Source organism: Heterodontus francisci, chromosome 2, assembly GCF_036365525.1.
Source record: "Heterodontus francisci isolate sHetFra1 chromosome 2, sHetFra1.hap1, whole genome shotgun sequence".
NCBI lineage: Eukaryota > Metazoa > Chordata > Chondrichthyes > Heterodontiformes > Heterodontidae > Heterodontus > Heterodontus francisci.
In genome coordinates this window covers 105,299,796-105,327,404 of record NC_090372.1, presented here as the reverse complement: position 1 = coordinate 105,327,404, position 27,609 = coordinate 105,299,796, and the positions used below count along the sequence as shown (strand labels likewise).

The 27,609-nt window shown below is 40.9% G+C and overlaps 1 protein-coding gene across 2 annotated transcripts in view; it reads right to left on the bottom strand.

Moving 5' to 3' along the window:
• Positions 1-21,247, bottom strand: part of etv1 (ETS variant transcription factor 1) — a 134,573-nt gene extending 113,326 nt beyond the window's left edge. For both annotated transcript variants that reach the window (XM_068051163.1, XM_068051173.1), the window contains exons 1-5: positions 20,985-21,247; positions 20,443-20,568; positions 19,477-19,564; positions 18,775-18,822; positions 9,384-9,437 (exon numbers count right to left, since the gene is read on the bottom strand). In XM_068051163.1, coding sequence (XP_067907264.1) covers positions 9,384-9,437; positions 18,775-18,822; positions 19,477-19,564; positions 20,443-20,499 — 247 coding nt within the window. In that variant the 5' untranslated portion in view covers positions 20,500-20,568; positions 20,985-21,247. The remainder of the gene's footprint in view (positions 1-9,383; positions 9,438-18,774; positions 18,823-19,476; positions 19,565-20,442; positions 20,569-20,984) is intronic.
• Positions 21,248-27,609: the final 6,362 nt, after the last annotated feature.

Here is a 27,609-nt window from a genome sequence, read left to right as displayed (position 1 = left end):
TCCCACCTTCCAACATTTGGTCCGTAGCCCTGCAGATTACAGCACTTGAAGTGCATATCCAGACTTCTTTTGAATGAGGTGAGGGTTTCTGCCTCAACCACCCTTTCAGGCAGTGAGTTCCAGACCCTCCCCATCATCCTCGGGGTGAAAAATGTTTTCCTCATCTCCCCTCTAATCTTTCTACCAGTCACTTTAAATCTATTCTGTGCCTTAAACTTTCTATGATTCTATGCCTCTCTGACCTCTCTGCTAAGGTAAATTGGCCTTTCACCTCCACTCTATCTAGGTCCCTCAAAATTTTGTACATTTCAATCAAATCTCCCTCCCCTCAGCCTTCTCTGTTCCAAGGAGAACAACCCCAGCCTAACCAATCTTTCCTCATAGCTGCATTTTTCCAGTCCCGGCAACATCCTTGCAGACCTCCTCTGTACCCTCTCTAGTGCAATTACATCCATTCTGTAATGAGGTGATGAGAACTGCACACAGTACTCAAGTTGTGGCCTAACCAATGATTTATATAGTTCCAGCATAACCTCCCTGCTCTTATATTCTATACTTCGGCTAATAAAGGAAAGGATTCCATATGCCTTCTTAACCACCTTATTGACCTGTTCTGCTAACTTCAGGAATCTGTGGACATCTGCTCCAAGGTCCCTTACTTCCTCTACTCTTCTCAGTTTTTTCCCATTAATTGTGTATTTTTTTGCCTTGTTTGGCCTCCCCAAATGCATCACTTCACACTTCTCTGAGTTGAATTCCATTTGCCACTTTTCTGTCCATCTGACCAGACCATCAAGACCTTCCTGCAGCCTAGAGCTATCCTCCTCACTATCTACCACATGGCCAATCTTTGTGTTGTTTGCAAGCTTCTTGCGCATGCCCGCCCCCCCTGACATTTACGTCCAAATCGTTAATATATACCACAAAAAGCAGAGGACCCGGTACTGAGCCCTGCGGAACGCCACTGGAAACAGCCCTCCAGTTGCAAAAGCAATAGTCAACAATTACCCTTTGTTTCCTGCCACTGAGCCAATTTTGTATCCACCTTGCTTCATTTCCCTGGACCAGTCTGCCATGTGGGACCTTGTCAAAAGCCTTGCAAAAATCCATGTCGACCACATCAACTGCACTACCCTCATCTATCATCCTTGCTTGTTCTTCAAAAAAGTAGATCAAGTTGGTCAGACAAGATCTTCCATTAACAAATTCATGCTGTCTTTCACTTGGTGAATAAAAAATTAACTTAAATCATTTTTTTAAATAAAAGGAACGCCCAGACTAGATGAAAGGTCAGCAACCTGAACTTTTAACTCTATTTCTCTCCCTATAGATGGTGTCAGACCTACTGAGTATTTCCAGTATTTTCTGTTCTTATTTCAGATTTCCAGCATCCGCAGTATTTTGCTTTTGATATGGCCATTCAAGTAATTAAGTGCTTCAGCTGTACTCTGTGTTGCAACATTACAAAGTACAAAATTTTGCAAATTACACCTGGCTTTAATTATTCAAAGAATCGCAGGTTGTTTAAAGCTTTTATAAACTTTAAAATGTGGACTCTACCCGATATATTTCATAAGTACAGTAATTGTGTGAAATGCTGCAACAATCAGTGTAGTTATATTTTATGGCCAACTTTACTGTGTTCCAGTTTCTGAAAGGCTCAATAAATGGAAGTATATAGATGTATGAAAATGTGGCGCTCTTTGTGGGGAGTCACATTAGCTATGTGATATGGTTATTTTTCTTTCATGTTTATTCCAAAAAAAAATTAATTCAACAAGTCAACCGCCTGATCAGTTGTGCTATCACTGAATACTCAAGCTGTTTTGAGGTTTTGGTAGTAGAAGGACTAAGTGAGATGTTTGCCATTGAAATATTTGACTGCCTCACTTGTACATTTGTGTGCGGCAATATAACAAAGTGCATAAGTGTACGCGTTACACGTGGTTTTAATCACGAGAAGCAACTCGGCTGTAAGCCAGCTGCCATAGCAGCAGGAGCCATCTCTGCTAAGAGTTTAGTAATATTGTAGATTGAATACTGGGAAGTAATTTTCATTTTTTAAGAGCTCTTAAGTACATTTTGGGCTTTAAACGTGATAGAATGGGTCATCAAAAAAAAAGATCTGCATTAAAAACAGATCTAGGTACAAAATGATTTTGTGTTTTGAGCCCTTGTTCATTCAACAAAAAAAGCCCATCAATTAATTATTTAATTGAAACTGAACCTAGTCAAAATTAGTGGCAAGGTTACACAACAGGACAAGGATGATTTTTATATGACCTCATTTCTTTTAAAGCAGTTTTCCAGCATGCTAGCAGCCGGTTCTAATCGGATCCTGCAGCTTTAAATAAAAATGAAGCAAAAAAGCTGCTGGAATCGCAATGCTGTGGCTTAAGAGTTCCAGAGAGAAAAACACAGACGTTTCATCTGAGATCAATCAATCAGCTTTTTCACTGGAGGAGGGTTTGGACGTATTGATTAGCTGCTTCACCTTCTGATGCAATATCAGGCCTGTTGGCTGCAACACAGCAGCACAACTCAACAGAAGTCCTGATGATCGCCAGCTGCAGTTTGTATATTCTGAAAGGATAAGTGAGTGGAGGGAATCCAAAGATGAAGAGGCAGCCAAAAAAAAGTGCAGTATTATACTTGTCAACAAAGTATCTGACCACAATGCAGCAAGTCAAGGACAATCAGCGCTGTGTGCCAATATCTACATGGGTAGACAACTGTGGCATAAAAGGACCTGCTATTCCCATTTGAATTTTGAAAGATGGTCCAAGTACAAGTAAAAATATAATTCAGAAGAATGAAAAAAAAGGACAACTTCAGATTTAAACAGTACCCAGCAAACTGTGCCAGTTTTCACAGTTGCTTGATCAATGTTTGCTAGAAAGAAATATTACTTCCTTTCTGTTCGCCTGCAATAACTGGAATTCCACATATTAATGTTATTTATTTTAAAAGGGCATGTTATTCAATTTTCTTTAGATTTCTGTTCGATGTGCAATTGTCAGTTTATTGCTTGCCATATATTGAAGACTCTGCATGATGGCGAGAGATAAAATAGGTGTGTGAAACCATATTAACGCATATACTTATTCTGTAAGCCTCTAAAAACAAATAAAAGTCAAATTAGGGAGTTATCACTGTGTTTTATTCAAGTTGATAAAGAAAGTTGGATTTTGGTTATTTATTTATTTTTAAACTTGTTACCAATGGAGGATTGTGATTCATTCCTGTATCATAACCAAACAGGATTTTAGAAATAAAGTTTATTCCGAGAACATTTTGAATTAAAAAAAAGTTCTTTGGTTCTATCCATCTATCTAATCCTAGTTTACAATATTCGATACTTGAAACTTACAGAAAATCGCTTTTCACAATGTTACAAAACAAACATTGTCCCTATTTTGAAAGGTCTTGAGGCCTTTGGGAGGATTACATGGGAGGATTAATCAATTAGATTTACAAGGCACACAGAGATGGCAGTCTGTAAATGGGATGATTGGGGACTGAGTGAAGCTCAAGCAACTGTCTCCATCTATTATATCAGGGATTTATGGAGCTGAATGGACTGGCTTCAGTTGAAGTTTCTGAGGATGGTTCAGTATTGTACACCCAGCTCACGGCAAAGCCAAGACAGTCTCAACTACTGAAAATGCAGTGTCAACGTTGAAAGTCCAAGAGGAAATTAGGCCCTGTTCCAAGTTGTCTGTTCAGATTCTGAAGATATTTCTGACATTTTAATTCTTCAGCGGCTCCAAACCCAAACCCGGCATGATCATAGTGGCAACGCTCAAATAGAGGAAGGAATATTTCACCCTGACAAACTTAATTATAAAGACTGCTTACCCTGCTAAGACCTTGTCAAATAGGTTCATTTTCTCCATCCAGTAACTCTTTGAATGGTTAAATTATATATCTATGCCCATTAATGCCTCCAAATTCCAAATTGATTGTTTTTCTACAGGCTTTACTCCCTTTACAGACAATTGTTCAGAGATCAGCCTATCTAAATTTGTTAAAAGTCTTCATTACTCAAAAGACAATTTTCTGCTCACGGATTATCTTTCTCTTGCTTGCAATGCACAGATTCCCTTCAATTTTCAACCTAACAGCCCTTGGAGGCTAGCAGTATCCTGTCAGCACCAAATCCAATTCTCTTGAGTGTACTCCACTGGAATACTCTGAATTCAGATCTGGTTCTCTGATATGTACATATTTCCGAAGTTCTTTTTATAAAATATCTGCGTTTACAGATACATAGAAATCCCTTTTAGAAGTTATATAATAACAGAAATTAGGACTACTTTGTTGCTCTGTATTCAGGGTCATTAGATAAGTCCACGCAATTCACTTTATGTTAACAGCTATAGATTTCATAATTGATAAAATGTAAAAATTATGTAATCATGTATTGTATGAGCTCTAATAATCACTTGTATCTTTACAAAAAAAAAGTTATCTTTCTTCACTGGAGCTGCAGAACACCCTCCCCCAGCAAGGAAGAATTGAGATCTTTCAACAAGGGCTTCAAATCCCACGATAGGAGCCACACTCCCCTATAGCGGACCAGAGAGTCCTGAACCGGTGACCATCTGGTGGGTGGCCCACTCCTTTGCTGCCTCGCCACCAACCTCCAGAGCATTTTTTGATGTTAAATCACAAGGTACAGAGAAACTGCTGAACAATATTTAAAGAAACAAATCGGGAAGTTTATGCCAAGAATCAGATGCTAGAATTATCAGGTCTCTTATCTACACTTGATGAAGCATTTGCTGTTTTGTAACTGAAATAAATGCATTATTGACTAAACTGTTGATAAAAAATCAAAAAGTGATTTTAAAAAACCTATGAATGCATTTTAATAAAATTTCTTGTCTATAAGGAAATATCCTTATAAATGCTCATCCTGTTATTAACAGTGCTCAGATGTCTCAGCCAGTAGATGTAATCTCATCCCCATATTCCTGCTCCTTGAGAAAATGACAGACCCAGGTCTATGCTGACTTTGCTGATCCTAGCCAGAGCTGCAACGAGGTACTACAAATGGTCTCAGATTGCCTTAGCTAGAAAGGGAAACATTAGCTAGAATTGCCTTTCCTGATCACTATCCAGTGACCTCTGCTTGAATGTGTGTGTCTACAGAGTGAGGCAAAGACTCAATCAGACTTGGGAGTGATGCTCTCCATTTTTGAATAGATGACTGGCACTCATTGTTTTGGCTCATATGAAGAATAGCACCAGATTATTTGGGGGGAGGGTGGAGGGAGAGGGCTTGAAAATTAACAAATGGCACAAATAAACTACATCCCTTCCTTCAACAACTGCAGGTTTCTTTAAAAAGCTACACTATTGAAATGTTAACAGGTTTACTGTTGGAGCAGTTTGCCAAACTAGTTTCTCGACATCTGTCACTGTGCATAACAAATCCACATTTTAATGGTGAAGGAAGGGCTGGTGAGAGAAAAAGCAGAAGCTCTTTAAAACAAAACGATGCCAAGATCAGGTTATTCATACATATTGCATGAACAAATTACAAAGACATCAGTAGACATAGAACTTTATGTTGAGATTTACACATTAATCCTTGAACAAGCCACACCTTTTGAACTACAACACTCCATAACACAATTTAGTGCAAAAGGTCAGCCTGATCACCTTCAAACAAAAGTGACTACACTGCAGTACTGCATCAATGAGCATGCAGATGCCAAAATCAGACCAATAAATAAGACTCAACAGCAACTTCTGAGAACAGGGTTTATATCCGAAAATGTATTCCACTGTAAAAGGTTCAGTTGTTATTTTCTGATGATGCTCAATTGCCCCATTTGCAATACAGGGCAGATCAGGCAAACACAAGATACTGCACCTGCACCAGAGTTGCTTGTGTGCCATTGCACAGAAACTGTAAACATAACCACTAAGCAACTGTGCATGTGCGGTTCAAAAAGGCAGCTCACCACAACCTTCTCAAGGGCAATTAGGGATGGGCAACAACCTTGCCAGCGACGCCCACGTCCCATGAAAAAACATTTTTAAATCTTCTGCATGCACAATTAGTGAAACGGTCCATTTGTGACTTTCTGGATTTCATCACAATGCTTTGCCAATATCAGAGTAAGAACCATATATGCTAGTCATGTTGAATGTGCTTTAATAGCTCACAGTATAAGCTGAGAGGCCAGATCACTACAGTCAGGCCCAAATGACAGACCAATCCTAAGTTCCACTGGAGAGAGCTGTTCAATTTTTTTTATAAAAGAGGCCAGACTTTCTCATTGAAGAACTACAGTTAAACTCCTGGTCTAGTAAAGTTTTGATGCCTTTGACAGCATTGGTGCCAGGTTGTTTATATTACAGGATTGCCTCAATTAGCAATAGCATCATTGGAGGCAACCACGTTGTTACAAAAAGGAAATTAAATTAAATCAATATAATGTGGGGAAACTTATGGAGGCGATGGGGGTCTCGGCTGTCAGCTGAAGAGCCTGTGAGAGAGCCGCGTTGTCTCCTCTGGGAAGGCCCACAGGTATTACATGCCAATTAGGCAGTTGAGAGATCATTGGCGGACCTTCCCCAGGATCAAGGCCCCAGAGGTGGGAAGTCCCACCTGCCAAGAGCTGCTGGCCATTCAGAGGCCAGCAACTCTTTTGCTAAGCAGCGTCACCAGTGAGGTGGTTGCGGCTGCCAGAATGACACCCACCGGAGGCCCAGGATCCCAGGCCAGAGGTAAGTGATGGCGGGAGGGGTTTTGCAGGGTCGGGTTCACGGGGGAGGGGTTGGAGGGGGGTCAGCAACGAGGACAGGGGGTGACTCTTGGCAGACCCCCCCCCCCCCCCTTCCTAATGTCGGGTCCCTCAAATCAGGCACTGAGTGCCTTTGAATGAGGGACCCCCACTGGGAGACCACAAACAATCCCGCATGGGTTTGCATGTCGTGTTCCCTGCGTGGCAATAGGCCTGCCTGCCTGCCACTGGGTAAATACCAGCGGTGGCAGGAAGAGGCCCTTAATTAGGCATTAATTGCCCCTCAACGCCTCAATTGGTGGCAGGTGGGAGGCTGTCCATGGGTTTTCCCGCCATGAACTTAATCGGGGTGGAGGTGGGAAGGTGGTGGGGTCCCCACATGCCACCATCCCGCCTGAGTAAATGCCCTCTTTGTCTCCAAACTCACCAGAGAAGAGCATAAAATACTGCCCAATGGAACAGAACTTGGACGTAAGTCTGTAAACTCTGATCAATAATAGCTACCAACAAGTTTAGACATCATTCTGTCAACCAACACCACCAAACATAGAATAATTAGTTATTTATCTCACTACTGCTTGTAGAATCTTTCTATGTACAAAATGTGTATCTACATAACAACAGTAACTGCACTTCACCTTGAAACATTTCTGAGTAATGGCACTACAAAAATGCAAATCTTTTATCCCAAAAAATTAACTGCAGGGATGGCCTCACAAAACAAAACAATTTTTCTGAGATTTAAATGTTCCTCTAGATTTGATTGTCTTATGTTTACTAACGTAGTTGTTTATCACAATATCCTCCCTTTCTTTCCTTAAGGTGTTAATTCATGCAGGAATACAGTTCCCGAGTTACCAGGTACTCTCCCATACCTTGGCGCAGTGGCTACTCTTCATGTATGGGCTTAAACAATAACTGTTAGCTGGTTGATGGAGGACATCTCAATGACACTTGATTGTTTCCTTATTTCCCCTGACCCCAACACACACACACAGACACAGGTACTTTCCAATCGGGTTCATTGACATATTTGACCTGATTTCTCCTCTAGCTGAGGCACAGGAATTAGATAAGGCAGAAAAAAAAAAGTTCTGATTAGCTGTTCTTCTAGCAGATGTTCTTACACAGGCCATCAATGTAGTCACTTGATTGTATCTTCTTATTGCAAAAATAAATATGTTAGTGAGCCCCTTGTCAACAAGGGAAAAGACACTCATGGTGAATTTATGTAACAGAGCCACATTAGTAAGCAGTTCCCCAGTGGCTGGTGAAGGTCAGTACAGGAGCTCTAAAGCCTCTCAACAGCCTGTATAAATGGACAAATCCACTCAGGCCACCAGTGACTGGAAAACACGGTCAGCTCCAACTGCGAGTCTGATTCGGTTTACCATGTTATCAGTGTTGGTAGCTATGAAATTCACCATTTCAGGTGGTGTACGCAGTCTCCTAGAGGCGCTGATGCCTATTTGTTTCACATTATCAGAAGGCCATTAACATCGAGCCTACAATGAATGACAGCTTGGTAAACTAAAAGCTCTATTGATTGAAATTAAAATTCACCGAGGGAGGAAGATAGTTAAATAATGAAAGAATGTTGTTGATGAGTGAAAACGAGGGAAATATAATCTTAGTTTTCACATTCACCCTTCACTTTGGTACAAGTATTCAGCAAGAAGCAATAAAAATATTTTTTTTAACAAGCCTTTCATGCTCGATGCAGGCTATTTTAAATGTTGAACAATAGAAAAATTGTCTATGAGCAAGGCTAAGATTGTACTCATTTAATCAAAATGCGTAAACTGTGACGTATTGACTGCAATAGCTATTAACATTGATTTGATGTGTATTGGCCGATAAGGGTTACTGTTATGAGCTCATCCTGTCTGCCAGAAGAACATAGCTTGGAGTTCGCGTACCGGCCCCTCACAGTTTTCCACTCACGCCTCCAAGTTCCTGATATGTACCTACAGCATATGAGGCTCTGTCCTATGAGCATGAACATCTAAAATTACCCCTCGACAGTAATATTCAAATGTTTCTGTGTGTTTGGGAACTCCTACAAATATTGGCATGTTCCCAGGGACATTGTCCTATGGTGTCAGCTACTGGAAGGAAAACATCGATCATTGTAGAAAAATGTTGAAATCTGATGACTGGGATCTGAAATCCCAGTTTGAAACCCTACACTGAAAAATAGTAATAGGTGGATTTGTATACATTAATCACCACTAACGTCTGTGCATTAAATGACTGCCCAGCTTTTTCAATAGAGCATGCAATGAATTCATGTTACTGTAACGAGAGTTGGCTCAAACTGCTGAAGCTGCATGCAATTGGTTCCCCATCTGTCTTCAGTCCAGAGAACATATGAATGACAGATCCCTCTGTGTTTAACACCTTGATCCAGTTGGTATTTCCTAGAGCTGCCTGCAGCCATAACAGCCTCATTCATAACATGGAGCCCAAGTCCCTGCTTTGCTTATGTCACACAGACAGGGAAAGAAGACTCCACTACCCACCCCATCCCACCCACCCCCTTTCCCCACCCCACAAGAGCATAAAACATTAATTGCACAAATTTAAAAACAGAATGATGAAAAAAATGAGTCATACTGTACTTACAGTTTTCAGACTGGAAATCTGGTACAAACTGTTCATCATTGTCAGGGACCTGAGCTGTTGTAAAGAAAGAGGAAAATGTGTGAAAATACTGAATGTTAAAACAAAAGTATTTGATTTATTCAGAACTTCCAACATTTGCTGAAACCAGCCTTGGTTTTTCAATGATCAGCGGTATGTTTGATATGGTGAGAGTAGCTCCTACAAAAAGATCAGCAGCCCAAAAATTGCAAATGCACCATTAAACAAAAGCCACATTGGCAAAAAAATCGAGTGATTAACATGTATGCCATGGAAGGTACTGGATTTTAATTTTCCTATGGTACCTTGGACAGAGTTTACTCTCTGCACATATGATGACCTTACACCACTGAGGGTGAAGAGCAGGCATGGTGAAGGATTCAGCTTGGTGCAATTTCTGACATATTCTGAGGTGTCAACCTACAACAGAAAAACTTGCCAAAAATATCTTCCACTGCAAAAGGTTGAGATTGTGAGGAAGTTGATTTTGTTTCAATACTGGATTTTAAATGCTCAGTCAGTCTATGGGACACTGAAGCTATAGACAGGGTGGGAGGAAGTACAAAGACCATGACAAAACAGAAACACAGAATAAGAGCAGCAAATGATCTCCAAGGTTGTAATTCAACTTTAAATATTAGGATTCAAATTGCAATAAAAATATGAATATATATGAAGTCCCCAGCCACAACTTTAAAAACTTAATCCTTTTTTTTTTAATTTTGCACAATGCTGAGTAATTGTAATGCAGAAAATATATTGTTTCATTCATTCCCATTTTCAGGTGGTACATTCAACTTGGATTTCAGAATTGAGACAGCAGACATAGAGGGACCCCCAGCTTTCGTTACTTTTTGCAACATTCAGTTTGGAGGATGACAGCATCACACGGCAGGTATTATGGTAGTGGGGTAGATTTTCTGTAGTGCTTTAATGCCTCACAGATTGTTCCATATACATTATTATTGGTAATAATACGGTGAGTAAAGTGGAAATTGTAAAGCCCTGGCTTTGAACCTGCAATACAAAATGGACCAGAGCTCTCAATGGGCAGCTCCAGGGGTAAAAAGGATTAAAATATTTAGTTTTAGACCATATTCGCTCTAAAAAGGTGGTGAAAAGGCAAAAATGTTTTAATAGTATTATAACAAGTCGCACAGTCATTTCAAGGGGGTAGCTTTTGATTTAGTGTGATAGCATAAAACAAATGAGAGTGAATCAACAGCCTGTTTTATATCCTTTCATTAAGAATTGGGAGAAATGTAGAATGGGCTGCTGATTCATTATCACCCGTTTAACACTATCTTACAAAGTCAACATCTACCCCAAGGTGTGGTCATTATCTGCTACTATGTTTTGAGCCCTCAGATGAGTTTCAGAAAACCCCACGAAACTCAAACATTGCAATCCCAGTTCTTGCTCCTCAAACCTCATACAGCGTAACAATCCAGTCTAGATTGCATAGTTTACTTACATGTATAAAGGTTCGTCATGTTTTCATTTTAATCAGGAAAGGAAGATTAAAATTAATGCTAATTGAAAAACTTTGAAAGTCAAGATACATTTCACGTGAGCAACTACTTCATTTTCTTGGGGTTGCAAATAAAGAATGAATAGTAAATGGCAGAATTGGGTGCATCTTTAAATTTCTATATTTGGAATTTCCCAGGCTTTCATCCACTACAACTTCAGTGAATCCCCAGAGAAACGGCATAAATGGCTAAAAATGGCCATTGACATTGTCTCCAGGTTTTCTGCCAAATTTCCACCAAGATTTTAGCATGGACTTCTCTGCCACAGTCCCTTTTTCTCCTTCTGGGATCTTCAAAGGAATCAATAGTTTGTGACATATGCAAAACTTTCAGAGTTTCACCCTTTACATTTATTTAACACCATCTTGGAAACATTACAGATTGTGCCAAGTAATGTATGCTTATTGTTGTACGAAGCACTGTATTGTGTTTAATGAATTCAGTAAGAATTAGCAGAGGGCTGCTGTGAGAATGAGGTACAGTTTGGTACCTTTGTTAAGCCTTATCATAGAGGTCACCAGGGTGATGAAGAATCTATGTAAATCTTCGTTGTGCTCCCATGAACTGTGTTACAACCAGGTGAGAAAGAGGTCTAGGATTCCCTTTCAGCCTTCACCTGGTCTTACCATAACAGGGTTTAATTTTAAACATACCGTGTTTTTAGCTCACCCTTGGCGAATCCTTGTTCACCGCTTTCCAATTATAAGGCAAAGAACCCAGCAGAAACAGGTTTTCTTAGGTTTAAAGAAAAGTTTGCATTTATTAAACTTAAAACTCTAATTCGGTTAACACCTACAGATACACTACGCACCCATGCTAGCATGCATATGCAATACACACATGCAAATAGAGGTCACTAGAAAAGAGAAGAAAAATAAAGTGGAAAAGTTTGAGGCAATATCTGAAGAGTTTTTGTTACAGTTCTTCGAGCTCACTGTACAGTCCTTGATCGTAGGTAGATCTTGCTTTTCATTGGAGCCCAGTATTTTTCTTAAACCTTGTTCGCTGTAGGAGACTTTTCTCTCTTGGGGTTCATGTGTCTTCAGTGGATTCAGAGGCTTGTGAGAAAGAGATAGGAGCAGACAGGAGAGATCTTCTCAGACCAGGAGCAAACAGACTTTCTCTGTTCAAACTGTTTGTACAATTCAGAAAAACCCAGGTTGCCCAGCAGGTTAGTCATGTGACTAACTGGTCTGACTATGTCTTGGATTGAATCACCTTAGCAGTCTCTGGAATGCTCTTCTTGCACACAGTACCTGATGATCAAGATCCATTGTGAGTTGAATGTGTCAGGGAATGGTCCTCTGTCCTTCCAATCACCGTCTGTTAACATGCAAATGTATTTTCCAGTCACAGCTGATCTGTTTAACAAGTCCTTTCTTCATTCCAGTAACAGTTTAAAATCAATGTTCATGACAAAATTAATGTGCCTCATTCTTGGCAGGTGGGGGCCTAGCATGACAACTGTACTAATGTCAGTCCATCTGAATTGATATCAACAGGCAACTACTGTAGAAACAGTCTGGATAGATCTTGGCTTATATCAATTTGATTCAGATTTATTGCATTTTATCGTGATTATGCTTTTAACCAATATAAAGGTTTGGTCCAACACAAAATTATATTAAACAAGTTTTAAAAATAATAATTCATAATATGAAACACACACACACACACACAAACAAAAAGGGCCACAGTTAATTTATAGGAAGGCGTGATTCAGTTGGAGAACATTTAAAATGAAATCACAGACTGCTGTTCGATATGCTGCTGAGATCCAGATTTTCATTAGAGGATAATTGAATATTCCCCGATGACTCCAGGAGTTTATCTCAGAGAGTTTATCTGAGCCATAGAGAACAAGAAAGTCCCAAGATCAATCCACAGTCATTGCAGAACTAGCTGAAATCAGCTGGTAAAATATTATGGGAACTTTAATTAATCTCAATGCACCGAGCAGGGAAGTGAAAATCCACTCTTGATCACTATCCTGTGAGCCTTGTGGCATCAGGTGAAGATAAGATTTTACTTGATGACCCCTGTAGTTGAACAGCCTACAAATACTCACTGTCAAGCTTCACAAATTAATAATAGCCAATTGAGTGAGGGACTGCATGCATGGAACCATATCCCAGCAAAGAGACGGTGGCTTTGAAAGAGAGGCGTGAAGAGAAAGTTGATGAGGAAATAAAAAAGAAATAAGCTGAAGACCACAGGGAAGTTTTACCAGTCCGACAATTTAATTTCTACAGTTTAAAAATGGGACTTCTGGCTTTGAACTGAAGGTGGGGAGCCTAGCCCACTGCCAGCATATATCAGGAATCTGGACTCAGGCTATGTATGATTTTCTGACCATTTAAATTAACATGCACCTATATTTCTGATATGGGCTCCTGGCAAGCTACGCTGTCCACTGGCCAAATGAAATTGCAAATTAGCCTGTTAATTGAAAAATATCAAGGCAAAAACATGTGGATTGTTTTTATTGTTTCATGACTGGTTTCTAAAACAAACTTTTATTTCCCCTAAAAAAACTTAATGTGGCTCTCAAGACTGACTACATTCTGGTACAATTATAGACTCTCAATGATAACCACAGAGCACTTTAAAGTGAATGGCCAGCTCACTTTGGCGGATCAGTGATTTCTTACAACTACCACAACAATCTATCAGCGGGAGTTTAAAGGAAATAGCACAGAATACATTGTCCTCTTTAAAATATCAGCAGCATCTCAACACCAAAAACAAAATTAGGACACTACAAAAAACATTGAAAATTAATGTTAGCTTTAAATGAAATGTAATTACCCCTGACATCACTGGAGAGGAGTTTTGAACTTCAAAGCCTAAAGACATAATAGCATTTTCTGCTATGAAGTGAAGGCAGGCGTCCAGTTCTCCCTTCATCAACGACACTCCATAATGTAAGTGACCCAAAGTTGTGGGAACTGATGGGTTCACCCAGCCACAAAATGTAAGTGCGTGATGTTCTGTCACACTAAAGGAGCTGGTTTCTGTGATGCAAAAGTGGAGAGCTAACCCCCACATTTATACTCCAGGTCTCCCCATTATACAACAATACCCAACAGCACTAAGGTAACTGACTTCTGATTCACAGAGGAGGCCGGAAATCATCCTCCCCAAACTGGACCCTGGCACAAGCTTTCTCTAAATTATTGGCTTAAATTATCTGAAGGCTGAGCAGGATTCATTGACCTTGAGTAAGCAATGGTACTAAGTTAAAGTCATAATATATTTAGTCCGCACATTCTAACTGACCTACAACCAGACTTCTACAGTTTGTATTCAAATTTGTTGAAAACAGACCACTTCATCAAGAAATTAAAGCTATGGACAAAAAAAACCTGTTGAACTAAACAATATTAGTTTTTTTTTCTTTAAACTAATGAATACAATAACTGTGCATGTTGAAGTAGTTTGGAGCTCAGCTTGAAGAAAGGGGTAATTTCAAGTCCTGCAGTTGTGAATGCCCAGTACGAGGCCAGTATCGTCCGTCCTTGTGCGATACCGAATGCCGCAGTATGATCAGCTTTTAGAAAATTTCAGACATTGGAAAACAACAAACAACTACCTCCACAACTGAATGTGCAAAAACACTCTTTCTAATGGATCCATTCCTCGTGTACCAACTCAAGCAGGAAAGGGTTAACGGAAGTCACAAATTGGCCTCTCCATTTATGAGAAAAGTAACTGAATGAAAAACGCACCCAGTGTTATGAAACTGGAAATTTATACAAACAGTAACTAACAGTCAAATGCAAAAAAAAATTATGACTCATTCTTGCTGACAGTGAATAAGATAACTGATCATAACAATTACAGAAGACAGCAGTAAAAACTAAGTCCCACCTTCCTTCAGAAAAACAATCTGGGTTCTGGAGTGTGTGGTCAGACCACAAAGACCAATGTCACACCCTTTAACCTGTGGCAGGGTTGGTGGGGGGAAGGGGGGGGTGCACAGGTGGTTTAAGGGAAACTTGAACTTTCCCTGTAAACACTAATTCACCATTTGTACTTACATTCAAAAACAAATTGCTGAAATTCATTAGCATAGTAGTACCTTTTGTTGCTTGGGGCTTCCAATGATTTTCCATCACTCACTTAATAAGCTGATGTTCTGTAGTTTTATTATTTAAATACTGCCTGTTAGCAGAGCAGAATCAGGGTAAACTAATTGGAGAAAAATGCAGCAAAGCTACCTGTTGGGAGCTATTGTTAATCTGTGTAACAGTATAATTCTCAGAAGTGGTTGTCCTATTAATGGTAGACTGTTCAAGATCCAAACATATGGCCTAGTTCTTAATTGAAGCCTCAACGATCATTTGAATTTAGCTACTTTTTACAGGTGTATTTTACCACATCTTGCCCAGGGTACAACTCCCCTCTGACAGAAGAATAAAATATTTTTGTTTTAGTTCCCATATTTTGGCACATGTTTGTGTTCATCAAGGTGGCTGTTATGATTGCTGGCAACTGGGACACTGTCCAACTTTTTTTTGACATCCAGTGTCTGACTACCAAGTCAGGAATAACATTGGTCAGATTAATAGCAAAGCTCTTTCTATGCTGCCTCACAACGCGCCTTAACCGCAACTTTAGAAGGCAGCTTCTGTTGCACCAGTGTAATTTTTTTTACCACTTCCCACACCACCTGATGAGGCCTTCTACATGATGAACAATTTAGAACCAGTTTGTGCCAAGTTATAGACAATTTAATACTGTGGGCATTAGTTAAATAGAAACTCAATTCCTCTACATATCTTAGTGCCAGCACTGCCATTCCACCAGTCTGGCTTTGATTCAAGTCTAGGTCCTGCTGATGTAAGTCAACTCCTATGTTAAGCAAAGTTTCTAATCAAAAAACACAAATCATAAAAAAGAAATCAAGAAAAAGAAAACTTGTGATTGGGAATGAAGTAACTATTCTGGGCAGCTGATCAAAAATAGGGTTGATGATATAGCAACAAGCTTGACGGCATCTCTGGCTAAAGGAAAGCTGTCGGAGACAAGAATGCAATGAAAGTGAATAATGCGGAGTGGAGGTTAGTTAACAAATGGTGGGGGCGGGCTGGGATATCGCGTTTAAAAAAAAAGGAAAAACGCACTTAATACAAATAGTGCTCAGATGTAACCGAACCTGTCTCCATTCTCACTCTTGCTACCTGTTAGGAACTCAACAATGGGACAGATAATGCCAAAACGCACGCCTGAACCAAAAACATGACTGGATTCTCAGACACAATCGAACCACGCTAAGAGTGGCTTCTTTTAGATTGCCTGAACTTAACATTCACCTACCCCATACACATATTTCTAATGCGTACACAGCAATACCTTTAAATAACAAGCTAATCACTGTAGAGCAGAACGGAAACAACTGGGATAATATTTTTCTATCAAAGTGGAAAAAATGTTACACTTGTTTATTTTTTGATTATTTTATTTTTAGGACTGTTCGAAATGCCTTGCCCGATTCTTAGACGATAGAGAGTAACCAGAGTGTACTCAATCTGTTCCTAGTACTCGCAGTCCCCTGTCATCCCTTCAATGTTTACCAACTTCAACTGCAGCACAAACAATGCATTGGGCAACACAGGCTATCACTGCAGATCAGGAGGGCGATATCCAGCACCACGGCTACTTTACAAATCTGTTGGAAGGACAACGGAATTATGAAATGTCCAATTCTGTCAAAAACAGCGACAATTTAGTTCGGGTTATCGAGGCAAATGGTAACTCGCAAAATAGTTGCCAAAGTGAAAAATCAGCGTTACAGCACAGCTTTGTTATGTCAACAAAATAATTTCTGTCTCAACAACCCATGCATTTAATATTCCCCACTACTACTGCAGGCAACATGAACTACACCCTCCCCGATTCTTGAGTATTCGCAATTAAAACGGTCAATATTATCAGAATTTAGAAGGCAGTTAGTGTTCACCCGACATTGCGCTTAAATCTAGTGTAGAGAAATAACAGGAGGAATAAAGGCTATCTCCTGGACAATAGCAGCACGGTGCCCGGAGTTCATTAACTTCATTCAACGATGGAATCCATTCAAACTGTTTAAGCCTGAATCGATGGCACATTGAAATGTGCTTTCATACCACAAACAGTAACAGCAAAAATGATTACATACACGACCAATCTAGGTATATGCTTTACTTATTGAACGTTGCATGACCATCACAAAAATCTACTTACTACTACACAGGACCTGCATTCAATAAACTTAACATAGCTTCCAGTCCAGGGACCACATGTAACATTTTCCTTCAGATAAAGTTGGCTTTTTAAGTATCTCAGACACTTTGAAATACCTGGTCATGACACACAGCCCAATGAAAAGGCAGGAAAATGTCTATTCCTCCTATCCTTTTGGCGCTCAGTTATTTAAAATCAGACTATTCAAATACTATCAACGTCTCAAAAAGTGCTCGGAATGTTTGCAGAAGCACTGAGCAAAAATAATGAATTTCCTTTAAAGGACATTCTTACTTATAAGAAGCCAGGAACCAATTATTCTCCTAATAGGTTCCTCCAGGCAGCAGCTACAACAACCAGTAGGAAAAAAAAGATAGGACTGCAACTCAGCAAAGTAGGTTTTGAAAAGATTGGGCTATGGATTAAGGCAAATATTTCAATTTGTCAAATTTTTAAAAGTTTTTTTAAAATTTCTACCAGTATTCACTGCTGCATTTGTTAACCGTTATCATTCAAATACATTCACAAGAATGCCAATGGTGCATTCTGCTTGGTGCCCAGCTTCACAGATTAGGATCAGACTTTAGCAGTTCAAATAATAAAACCAAGATCATTGGGAACTACAAAAAATCAATAGAACTGACGAACATTTAAGTATGCATACAAAGTATCATAATATAATATATATATGCACACATACACACTAGTAAATAGAAATTATGATCACAAATAGAGTAGTTTAAACAGAAATGTGTTCATGTCCTATGTTCCAATGGATATTCTTATGCAACTATTTTTAATTTAAAGAATAAAACTCTGGAATAAAAGTATTTATAATGTGACAATCTCTAAATATTACCGAAAATTATCCATAAAACAAACTGATGTAGCTTAAAACTAAGAATTATTTGAAACACGTTTTGGCACCAATTATATAGCTTGGCTATATGAATAAAAATACTTTTAAAATTATACAATTTAAAAGTTATAGGTCTCAAAATCGCCCTATTATTTAAAAAGTTGTCACATCTTTCAGATAAATAGAACAGATTTAAAATATGTCAGCTACAAACCTAAACTTCTGTGCTGTGAGCAAGCTGGATAAAAGACACTTGCACTCAAATCCTGAAGCATCCCGTCGCGATGAATCGAGGAATATAAACACTTTTTGCCATCAGAAAACAACACCTAAAGAACATCAAAGCTCGTTTTTTGGCACCATCAGAGCTCAGATGTAGCCTGGTGTCTTAATAATTCACGCTTAAAAAAATCTCCTGCAGCAATGAAGATTGATCAAGTAAAATCATCGCCAGTCAAAACTAAATGGTGCTTTCAAACTTAAGTCTAGCTGTCTGGGCGGCTGCAGATCTTCCCCCAAAAGCAGATGTGATTGTAAACTGGAAGCAATTTCTCCTAGTAATCTGTGATGACACTGGGAAGATCAGCCCTGAGTTCCCCAAGGCAGACTAATCACAGTCTATAATGTATGCATGACACATGAGGTGGCTCTTTTAGAGCTCAATTAATTGGGCTTCATGTTAGGAACGCAACTTTTAGGCGTCGCAATTGTTTTCTACATTTTTATTCTCTCTCCCAGGGATGCGAGAGTTCCTTACCTTCTGCGAGCCAGGTTTCCTGCAGCTGGCTCAAATCCTGAAAGAGTTCTGCAAATATAGAAGTAGAAAAAGTTAAAACATTGTTACAGATTGAATTGATTTTTTTTTAAAAATCTACAATCAACAGTTAAAAACAGCCGAAAATGCGTGAAATGGACTTAATTACCTTGCGTTAACATTCAATACCTACAACTACATCTGCATGCAATGCAATACTGTATACTCGGATGAGAATTTTAAACAGCAATATTGATCAGATCTAAATCTGATGCCATGGGTTCAACTTCTCCCCTTCTAGAACATGCCCAGACACAAAAAGACATATTTTCACGCAACATGTGATCCTTTTTATCCGAAATCAGACATAAAATATTAGTATCTAAATGCCACACGAATAAATTAAACGGTCAGAGGTTTGTTTGACTAATCCAATTATTTTATTAATTATACACAATCTCTGTAAATTAAAGAGAATTGCCTGGGCTCTGTTTAAAATCTGTTCTCAAAGTTACTGAATATATGAACTGTGCCTACACTTATTTGATGGTAAGATATGAGACTAATGTACAAACTCTTACCTACAAATACTAATCGCAGAGGAAACGTCAATAGGTTTTTGAGGCATTTTTAATTTTAAGAAACAAATAATGGGCGAGGGGAAGATAGAGTAGCCGGAATAAAGTACATTTTGAAAAAAATTACCTTCCGAATCTTGAGCTAAGTCTGTATCAATGAATTTCCTTTTCCTTTCACTTGTTGTCCTTTCACTACATTTCCCTCCATGCGGTTTCTACAGAAAACAAAATGTTTGTTAAAATGTGGAGGCGCACACCTGCTACATTAAAATACATAACGCAGTTCTTAGGGACTTGCTCTTGGTTGAGACGCAAGCTCTCAAAACTCACTTTCTACCAAGTCATTAGGGTCAGTTGGTCAGCATCTGTACTTTGAGAGCGTAATGTATTTTTCAAAAAAGCGAAAATTTGATCCCAGATCATGTGTTTTCCCCTTTAAGTTATGACTAACCGTCATCAGTTTACACTGAGTGGTCGTGCGTGCGATTATTATGTGGGATTCCAAAACAAATGAAGATATTATTAAAATGTAAACACGTAGAGAAGGACGGGATTGGTCTTACAACTGATGCTTTTCTGGAAATGTGTGATGTTGAAGACGAAGAAATAGTAATAGTGGTGAATAAGGGGAAATGTCGCATCTCTGAATTTATAAAGCAAAGTACGTTTCCTCTGCTAGTATTTGCAACAGGACCCTGCGTGAACTGTTAGTTGTTGGTCCCTGACTTTTGAGAATCTTCTGCTCACTTAAGCAGTGTTCATAGTTTGTCATAATGATGACATTTTATAGCCCGGTTGAGTTGTGGTACACTAAGGTTTGTACTTAACATGTGCTTCCCCCAACCCTATTGAAAAAAGTGCAAATGCAGGAAAGTGGGGGGGGGGGGGGAATGAAGTGGGTTAAGTCAAAGCAAAATCAAACAACGCCTTGTTAAAAAAAATCTCAGCTTTCCTTTAGCCCCACTCGTGTTTTTGTTACAAATATTAATGAGTTGTAGCTGAGTTCATGGTGATGTCGTTCAGAAAACAGCAAAAATTAAAAAAAAACTTCCGTCCGCCAAATTCGTATTAATCCACTTGTCAGTTCACTTACAGGAGTTATCATGTAAGGCACTTGCTGGTCGTAGTATCCGTCCATTCCGCAGCTCATCGCAAACTCTTAAATCGTCTTATTCTTCAGCATTTAGATAGAGACTGTGCCTTGATGGACTCGATCAGCCTACAACGACAGACAAGATGGCCAAAGAAAAATCTTGAATGGACCGCCTGAACTTGCATATCTAATCAGCCTTCAGCGCCCCATTCACAAAAAAATCTCAGACTACCGCCCCAACCTGTTCCAGAGAGATAGCGATCAGCCTGCAAACATGGGCAAACTGGTGGGGGAAGAACACAAAACTGATCCCATCCCAGTACTTGGGACTTATCAGTGTGTATGCATTCGCATCGAGAGAAAGAGCTTGCAAACCTGGGAAACACACAGTAAACTGATAATGGCGATCATCGTGGGATTCCCAAATGTTTTCCTTATATGCAGATAACGGGACGAGATGGAGAGCGTTTTATTATCATTATTTCTGTAATGCTGTATCACGCAATGCTCTAGAGGCTTGCAAAAGTTGAACCGGGTCTCACCTGAATGGGTGCAGCGCGATCGCCTATAAATATTCCCGTCAGATTTGGTAAATAGCATGAATTAGTTGATGTGGAGTCCTTTCAAGGCAGCCCAGACCTATGATTGTGCTCAATTCACTCGTTTTTCCTTTGCTTCTCCTCCAGGGGCCTCCAGTGTTTTCTAATGGATCTCTCTCATTGGTCGCCTGTCTGTTTCATCGACTCCAATTTCCAGCTGTCAATCACTCACTCCTCTACTTGATTAAAGATACACACTTCCTTTCCATAGGACTAGCGCAGGCTAGAATGCAATTATCCAAATAAGAGAGAAGAGGGGTTAAATCAGTTAGCATACCGCATACAATTCTAAACATAACACTTCTGAAAAGGATACGAACCCACGACATTTAAAACAAGTTTCGGAGACACATTATAGCTACCCCAAGCTTTATCCCAAAACAAGGTAATTCTTATTTAAACACGACTTGGTGTTAATGGTCAAGAGAAACGTGCACGTCGTTTTTCTGGGTCCAGAGCAGATACAACACTGAACAAATAATCCTTGCAAAACAATATGAATCCTTTATTCAAATTAGCCCTGTCTACCTAAAGCTTCCCCGTGCAATGCGGTGAAATTCGGCACATCTGACATGCAAGGGCCAAAAGAGAACCAGACATGATTTTTGAAAATGATGTTAATTATGTGGCGAAAAACGGAGATTAAAAAAAACGATTGCAGCATTTCTGACCTTCCCAGATCGTGCTAAATGATTGTAAGAGTCACAAAACCCCGGGCAGCAGTGACGCATCCTGCAAAGCTGCAGATGTTTTATTTTTAAATATATAACTATGCTTTTTCAGCAAATGCAAAGTTCGTGTGTTGAAAACTTGCCTGTGGAAATCGTACGGCAAAAGAGGGACGTTGGTTTAAGAAATGCAAAGTGAGTTAAAAGTTTTGTGGTTGAGCTTTTTAACTTCATAAAATGTCCTAGTCTCATTCCCACTGTTTCTTTAATATAATCTGAGCAACAGTTTTCAAGCTGTCTAATCAGGCAGGAAGAATGGTTACCGCGGCAACGGGGGGTGGCGCTTTGTGCATGACCAGCTCTATTTGCATGGCTTTGGTGAGCTAACCAATGGCGCAGGCTGTTTTTCCGCTGATTGATGTGTTTATTCATAGAGCAACAGTTTCCCTCCAGGCGATAAAGAGTGTGAGAGAAAAAGAAAGAAAGAGACTATTCAAAATGAAGGAGAAGGAGAATTCATTTCACAAGAGAAAAAAATAGTCAACACAGCGAGACAGCAAGAAATCGTGGGGGAGGGAAATTCATTCACAAAAATGTCTTAAAATTTACAGCCAACCTAGAGATAAAGAGCCGAGGGGGAGGGAAAGTTCATTCACAAAAAGGTCAAATTTGCAGAGATCAGCGAGAGACCAAGGGGAAGGAGGAGTTCATTCAAAAAAAAAACAAACTTTGACGGGGGGAGGGAGGAGTTCATTCACAAAAAGTTAAATCCTATCCAGGGACAAAAAGAGACAGCAAGCACAAAGCAAAAGTTACAGTAAAAACTTGAGTAAAATATAAGAAAGTAATAAAATATACGAAAGGGAGTCAACTATTTAAAAATGAGAATAGGAATTGTGTTTCTATACGTTAAAACATACATTCACAGAAAGGAAACCTTAGAAAGTTTGTCGACAAGAAAGGAAAACAAGCTTATCCAAACCATCATATTCCATTTACTCAGTAAAACCTGCATCCTATTAACTCCTTTAAAACACTAGTTGCATAATTTAAAGTGTAACCCAAATGTAGTTTTTTTTCATTTGCCTCTCCCCCCGATTGCAAACATAGCCATCGACTGTTCAGTTTGTGTACAGACTTGTCAGTTTCCAGCCCCTGCCTGGCGCATGCGTGCGCCGGGGACTTGCTGATATCCAGCTCACGAAAGTTTCGCCAGAGCCCTGCTTCTCTCCCCTTGTGCGCATGCTTCAGCATATGCATAGGCGAGGTGAAAGACAGTGGCTGATGGGATGACTTCAGTGAGCCAGATATCAGCTGTTTTCCAGGCTCTGCACCAAGCAGACGGTTGGTATTTCTGGATTATCATTGCCTGTCTATGAGTCTACGCCTACACAGTCACTGGTGCACAGAATCTGTTTACATCTTCAATTGGAATCAAAATCAGTTGTCATGGCTCAATGCTTTGCAACCTAATTGCATACTTCATTATGGCAGTACTTCAAAGAAAAATCTATATGATCGTGAAGCAATAGTTCAATATGGACCAACCTTCCATTTAGCAGAAAAACGATGGTGCCTCAATCTATGTTATTGTAGATGCAAGCTGTTTTCCAACTTCTTTAGTTAGTTATATATCTCAAGTTCATTTTAGCTTGAGATTGGAAACAAATGGATGAGATCCTTCAGATTAAATGTAGCCATACTTTGTACTTTAGAGGAGGTGCTTCAGTTTGACCTGACCAGTGTATGGTCATTTGGTCAAGTAAGTAAATTATACAAGCTAACCTTCCACTTTTCTTATTTACAGCTTGCTAGCACATTGGGCAGGTCCACTGCTCCTCTTTGCATGCTTCCAGCACTACTGGCCCAGATCACCATCCCAGTATGCTATAGGCAGAAACACTTATAAGGGTGCAGGTTCCTACCTCCAATATATATATACTGCAGGAAGTGCACAAAGAGAGGAGTGAGACTTGCCTGTTACATTGGCCAATGGACTTTGATATGCGCAAGCAGCGGGAAATAGATGCCAAGGTGAGAGGGAGAATATTTACCAATGTGAGAGGGTCAATTTGTGGCAGAGGGAGGAGGGCAGAATGCAAGGAGAGAGAGAGAGAGGTAAGATTATAAAGCAGGGGGGAAATAAATGGTGAAGGAGAGGAAGTAAGGGGCAGTGAAAGGTGAGATGGTGGGATGCTGTGTATCTCTGAATTGGGTCTGTTGAGAGTAGAGTGTCTTTGTGAATAGGGATGATGGAAATGGATGTGGGAGAGTAACTGTGGAAAATGTTTATAGGTTTACTTGGTGTTTCATTCTATAATTTTTTGACTAATTGATATGTTGTGTCTTAATTTAAATTGTAATGAGATGTCATCCTACACTTGAGGGACACTATAGAAGTACAAGTTGTTTTTGAGATTTTTCATGTGAGGAAGCCTGTAATTGGTATGGAGACAGGTTCTTGTCTACTTACAGCCAGTGAGCGTGGGAATGGAGGCAGATCAGATGAAGTGTGGAACTCATTTAGACACCCACGGCTGCCATCACTAAGGCTTCTGCTTGTCCTGAAGAAGAGATCTGGGGTTTGTGCCAAAGCCTTCCGCTGCACCAAAGGCAAGTGAGGCAGGGGAGCTGGTCACCTGGCACCCGGGGCAAGGCAGCCCCTCGCTTCATGCATGCTGACCTGGATCTGATGCTGGAGGGAGGTCCTCTTCCCGCAGGATGGCAGGAGGAGGCAAACTCGTTATGTGGCAGGGGCACCTGTCTATTCAGCATCATCTCCCTCTACCTTGTCTTCCTCCTCCTCTGTCATGTCCTGCTGCTCCCCCAGTGAGCTGCCTCCTTCCAGGACCTCAAGGTCCAGCCCTCTTTGGAGGGTCACGTTATGGAGAGCGCAGCAGACCACCACAATGACCAGGAGAATATTGGAGGGGACCACCCAACTGGTCCAGGTACCATAATCACATCTTTAGAAGCCTAATGGCCTGTTCAATAGTTGCTCCACTGAGTAAGTGGCATTGGTTGTTTCGCCTCTGTGCCTCTGAGTGGGGTTCCCGTAGAGGGGTCAGTAGTCATGTCTTCAAGGGATATTCCTTGTCTCCTTGGATCCATCCATGTATTTTGAGGGGTGGAGTGAAGAGGCAGCTTGCACTGGCGGAGGATGAAGGAGTCATTGCAGCTGCCAGGAAAGCAAGTGCACACATGGAGGAAACTCTTGTTGTGCTCGCAAACCAGTTGGGCGTTGAGGAAATGGAAGCCCTTCCTGTTGATGGATCTCACTGGGTGCCTTGATGGCCACATGGGTGCAATCGATTATTTTTTTATTCGTTCGGGGGATGTGGGCATTGCTGGCTATATCAGCATTTATTGCCCATCCATAATTGCCCTTGAGAAGGTGGTGGGGAGCTGCCTTCTTGAACTACTGCAGTCCTTGGGGTATAGGTACATCCACAGTGCTGTTAGGAAGGGAGTTCCAGGATTTTGACTCAGCGACAGTGTAGGAATGGCAATATAGTTCTGAATCAGGATGGTGTGTGGCTTGGAGGGGAATTTGCAAGTGGTGGTTTTCCCATGCATCTGCTGCCTTTGTCGTTCTCGGTGGTAGAGCTCTCGTGTTTGAAAGGTGCTGTCTAAATAGCCTTGATGAGTTGCTGCAGTGCATCTTGTAGATGGTACACACTGCTGCCACTGTGCGTCAGTCGTGAAAGGGGTGAATGTTGAATATTGTGCATGGGGTGCCAATCAAGCGGGCTGCTTTGTCCTGGATGGTGTCAAGCTTCTTGAGTGTTGTTGGAGCTGCACTCATCCAGGCAAGTGGAAAGTATTCCATCATACTCCTGACTTGTGCCTTGTCGATGGTGGACAGGCATTGGGGAGTCAGGAGGTGAGTTACTCGCCACAGAATTCACAGCCTCTGGCCTGCTCCTGTAGCCACAGCATTTATGTGGCTGGTCCAGTTCGGTTTCTGGTCAATGACACCCAGGATGTTGATAGTTGGGGATTCAGTGATGGTAATGCCATTGAACGTCAAGGGGAAATGGTTAAATTCTCTCTTGTTTGAGATAGTCATTACCCAGCACTTGTGTGGCATGAATGTTACTTGCCACTTATCAGCCCAAGCCTAGATATTGACTAGGTCTTGTTATATTTCTACATGGACTGCTTCAGTATCTGAGGAGTCGTGAATGGTGCTGAACATTGTGCAATCATCAGCGAACATCCCCCCTTCTGATCTTATGATGGAGGGAAGGACATTGATGAAGCAGCTGAATATGGTTGGGCCTAGGACATTACCCTGAGGAACTCCTGCAGTGCTGTCCTGGGACTGAGATGATTGATCTCCAACAACCACAACCATCTTCCTTTGTGCTAGATATGACTCCAACCAGTGGTGAGTTGCTCCCCTGATTCCCATTGACTCCAGTTTTGCTAGCGTTCCTTGATGCCGTACTGGGTCAAATGCTGCCTTGATGTCACCTCTGGAGCTCAGCTCGTTTGCCCATGTTTGAACCAAGGCCGTAATGAGGTCAGGAGCTGAGTGGTCCTGGCAGAACCCAAACTGAGCATCAGTAAAATGTTTATTGCTGACCAGATGCTGCAGGATAGCACTGTCGACAACCCCTTCTATCACTTTGCTGATGATCGGGAGTAGACTGATAGGGCAGTAGTTGGCTGGGTTGGATTTTTTTCTGCTTTTTCTGCACAGGACATACCTGGGCAATTTTCCACATTGCCGAGTAGATGCCAGTGTTGTAGCTGTACTGGAGCAGCTTGGCTAGAAGCGCAGCAAGTTCTGGAGCACAGGTCTTCAGTACTATTGCCGGAATGTTGTCAGGGCCCATAGGCTTTGCCGTATCCAGCGCCTTCAGCCATTTCTTGATCTGACGCAGAGTGAATCAGTTTGGCTGAAGACTGACACCTGTGATGCTGGGGACTTCAGGAGGAGGCCAAGATAGATCATCCATTCTACACTTCTGGCTGAAGGTAGATCCAAATGCTTCAGCCTTGTCTTTTGCACTGATGTGCTGGGTTCCCCCATCACTGTGGATAGGGATGTTTGTGGAGTCTTCTCCTCCTGTCAATTGTTTAGTTGTCCAGCATCATTTACAACTGGATTTGACAGGACTGCATTCTGATTTTGCTGTTTGGCATGCAAGTAGTCCTGTGTGGTAGCTTCATCAGGCTGACACCTCGTTTTTAGGTATGCCTGGTGCTGCTCCTGGCATGCCCTCCTGCACCCTTAATTGAACCAGTGTTTGTCCCCCGGCTTGATGGTGATGGTAGAGTGGGGGATATGCCAGGCCATGATGTTATAGATTGTGGCTGAATACAATTCTTCTGCTGCTGATGGCCCACAGCACCTCATGGATGCCCAATTCTGAGTTGCTAGATGTTTGAAATCTATCCCATTTAGCATGATGGTAGTGCCACACAACACGATGGCGGGTACCCTCAGTGTGAAGATGGGACTTCATCTCAACAAGGACTGTGTCACTCCTACCAATACTGTCACGGACAGATGCATCTGTGACAGGTAGGTTGGTGAGGACGAGGTCAAGTAGGTTTTTCCCTCTTGTTGGTTCCCTCACCACCTGCCACAGACCCAGTCTAGCAGCTGTGTCCTTTAGGACTCGGCCAGCTCGGTCAGTAGTGGTGCTACCGAGCCACTCTTGACGATGGACATTGACGTCCACCACCCAGAGTACATTTTGTGCCCTTGCTACACTCAGTGCTTCTTCCAATTGGTGTTCAACATGGTGAAGCACTGATTCATCAGCTGAGAAGAGGTGGTAGGTGGTGATTCTTTATTTTTTTATATGTTGTGGTACCACTCTGCTTTTTTTCCTCCCTGTGGTGGTAACCCACTGAAGATTGGTATTAGTAACCTGCCATGCATAGCT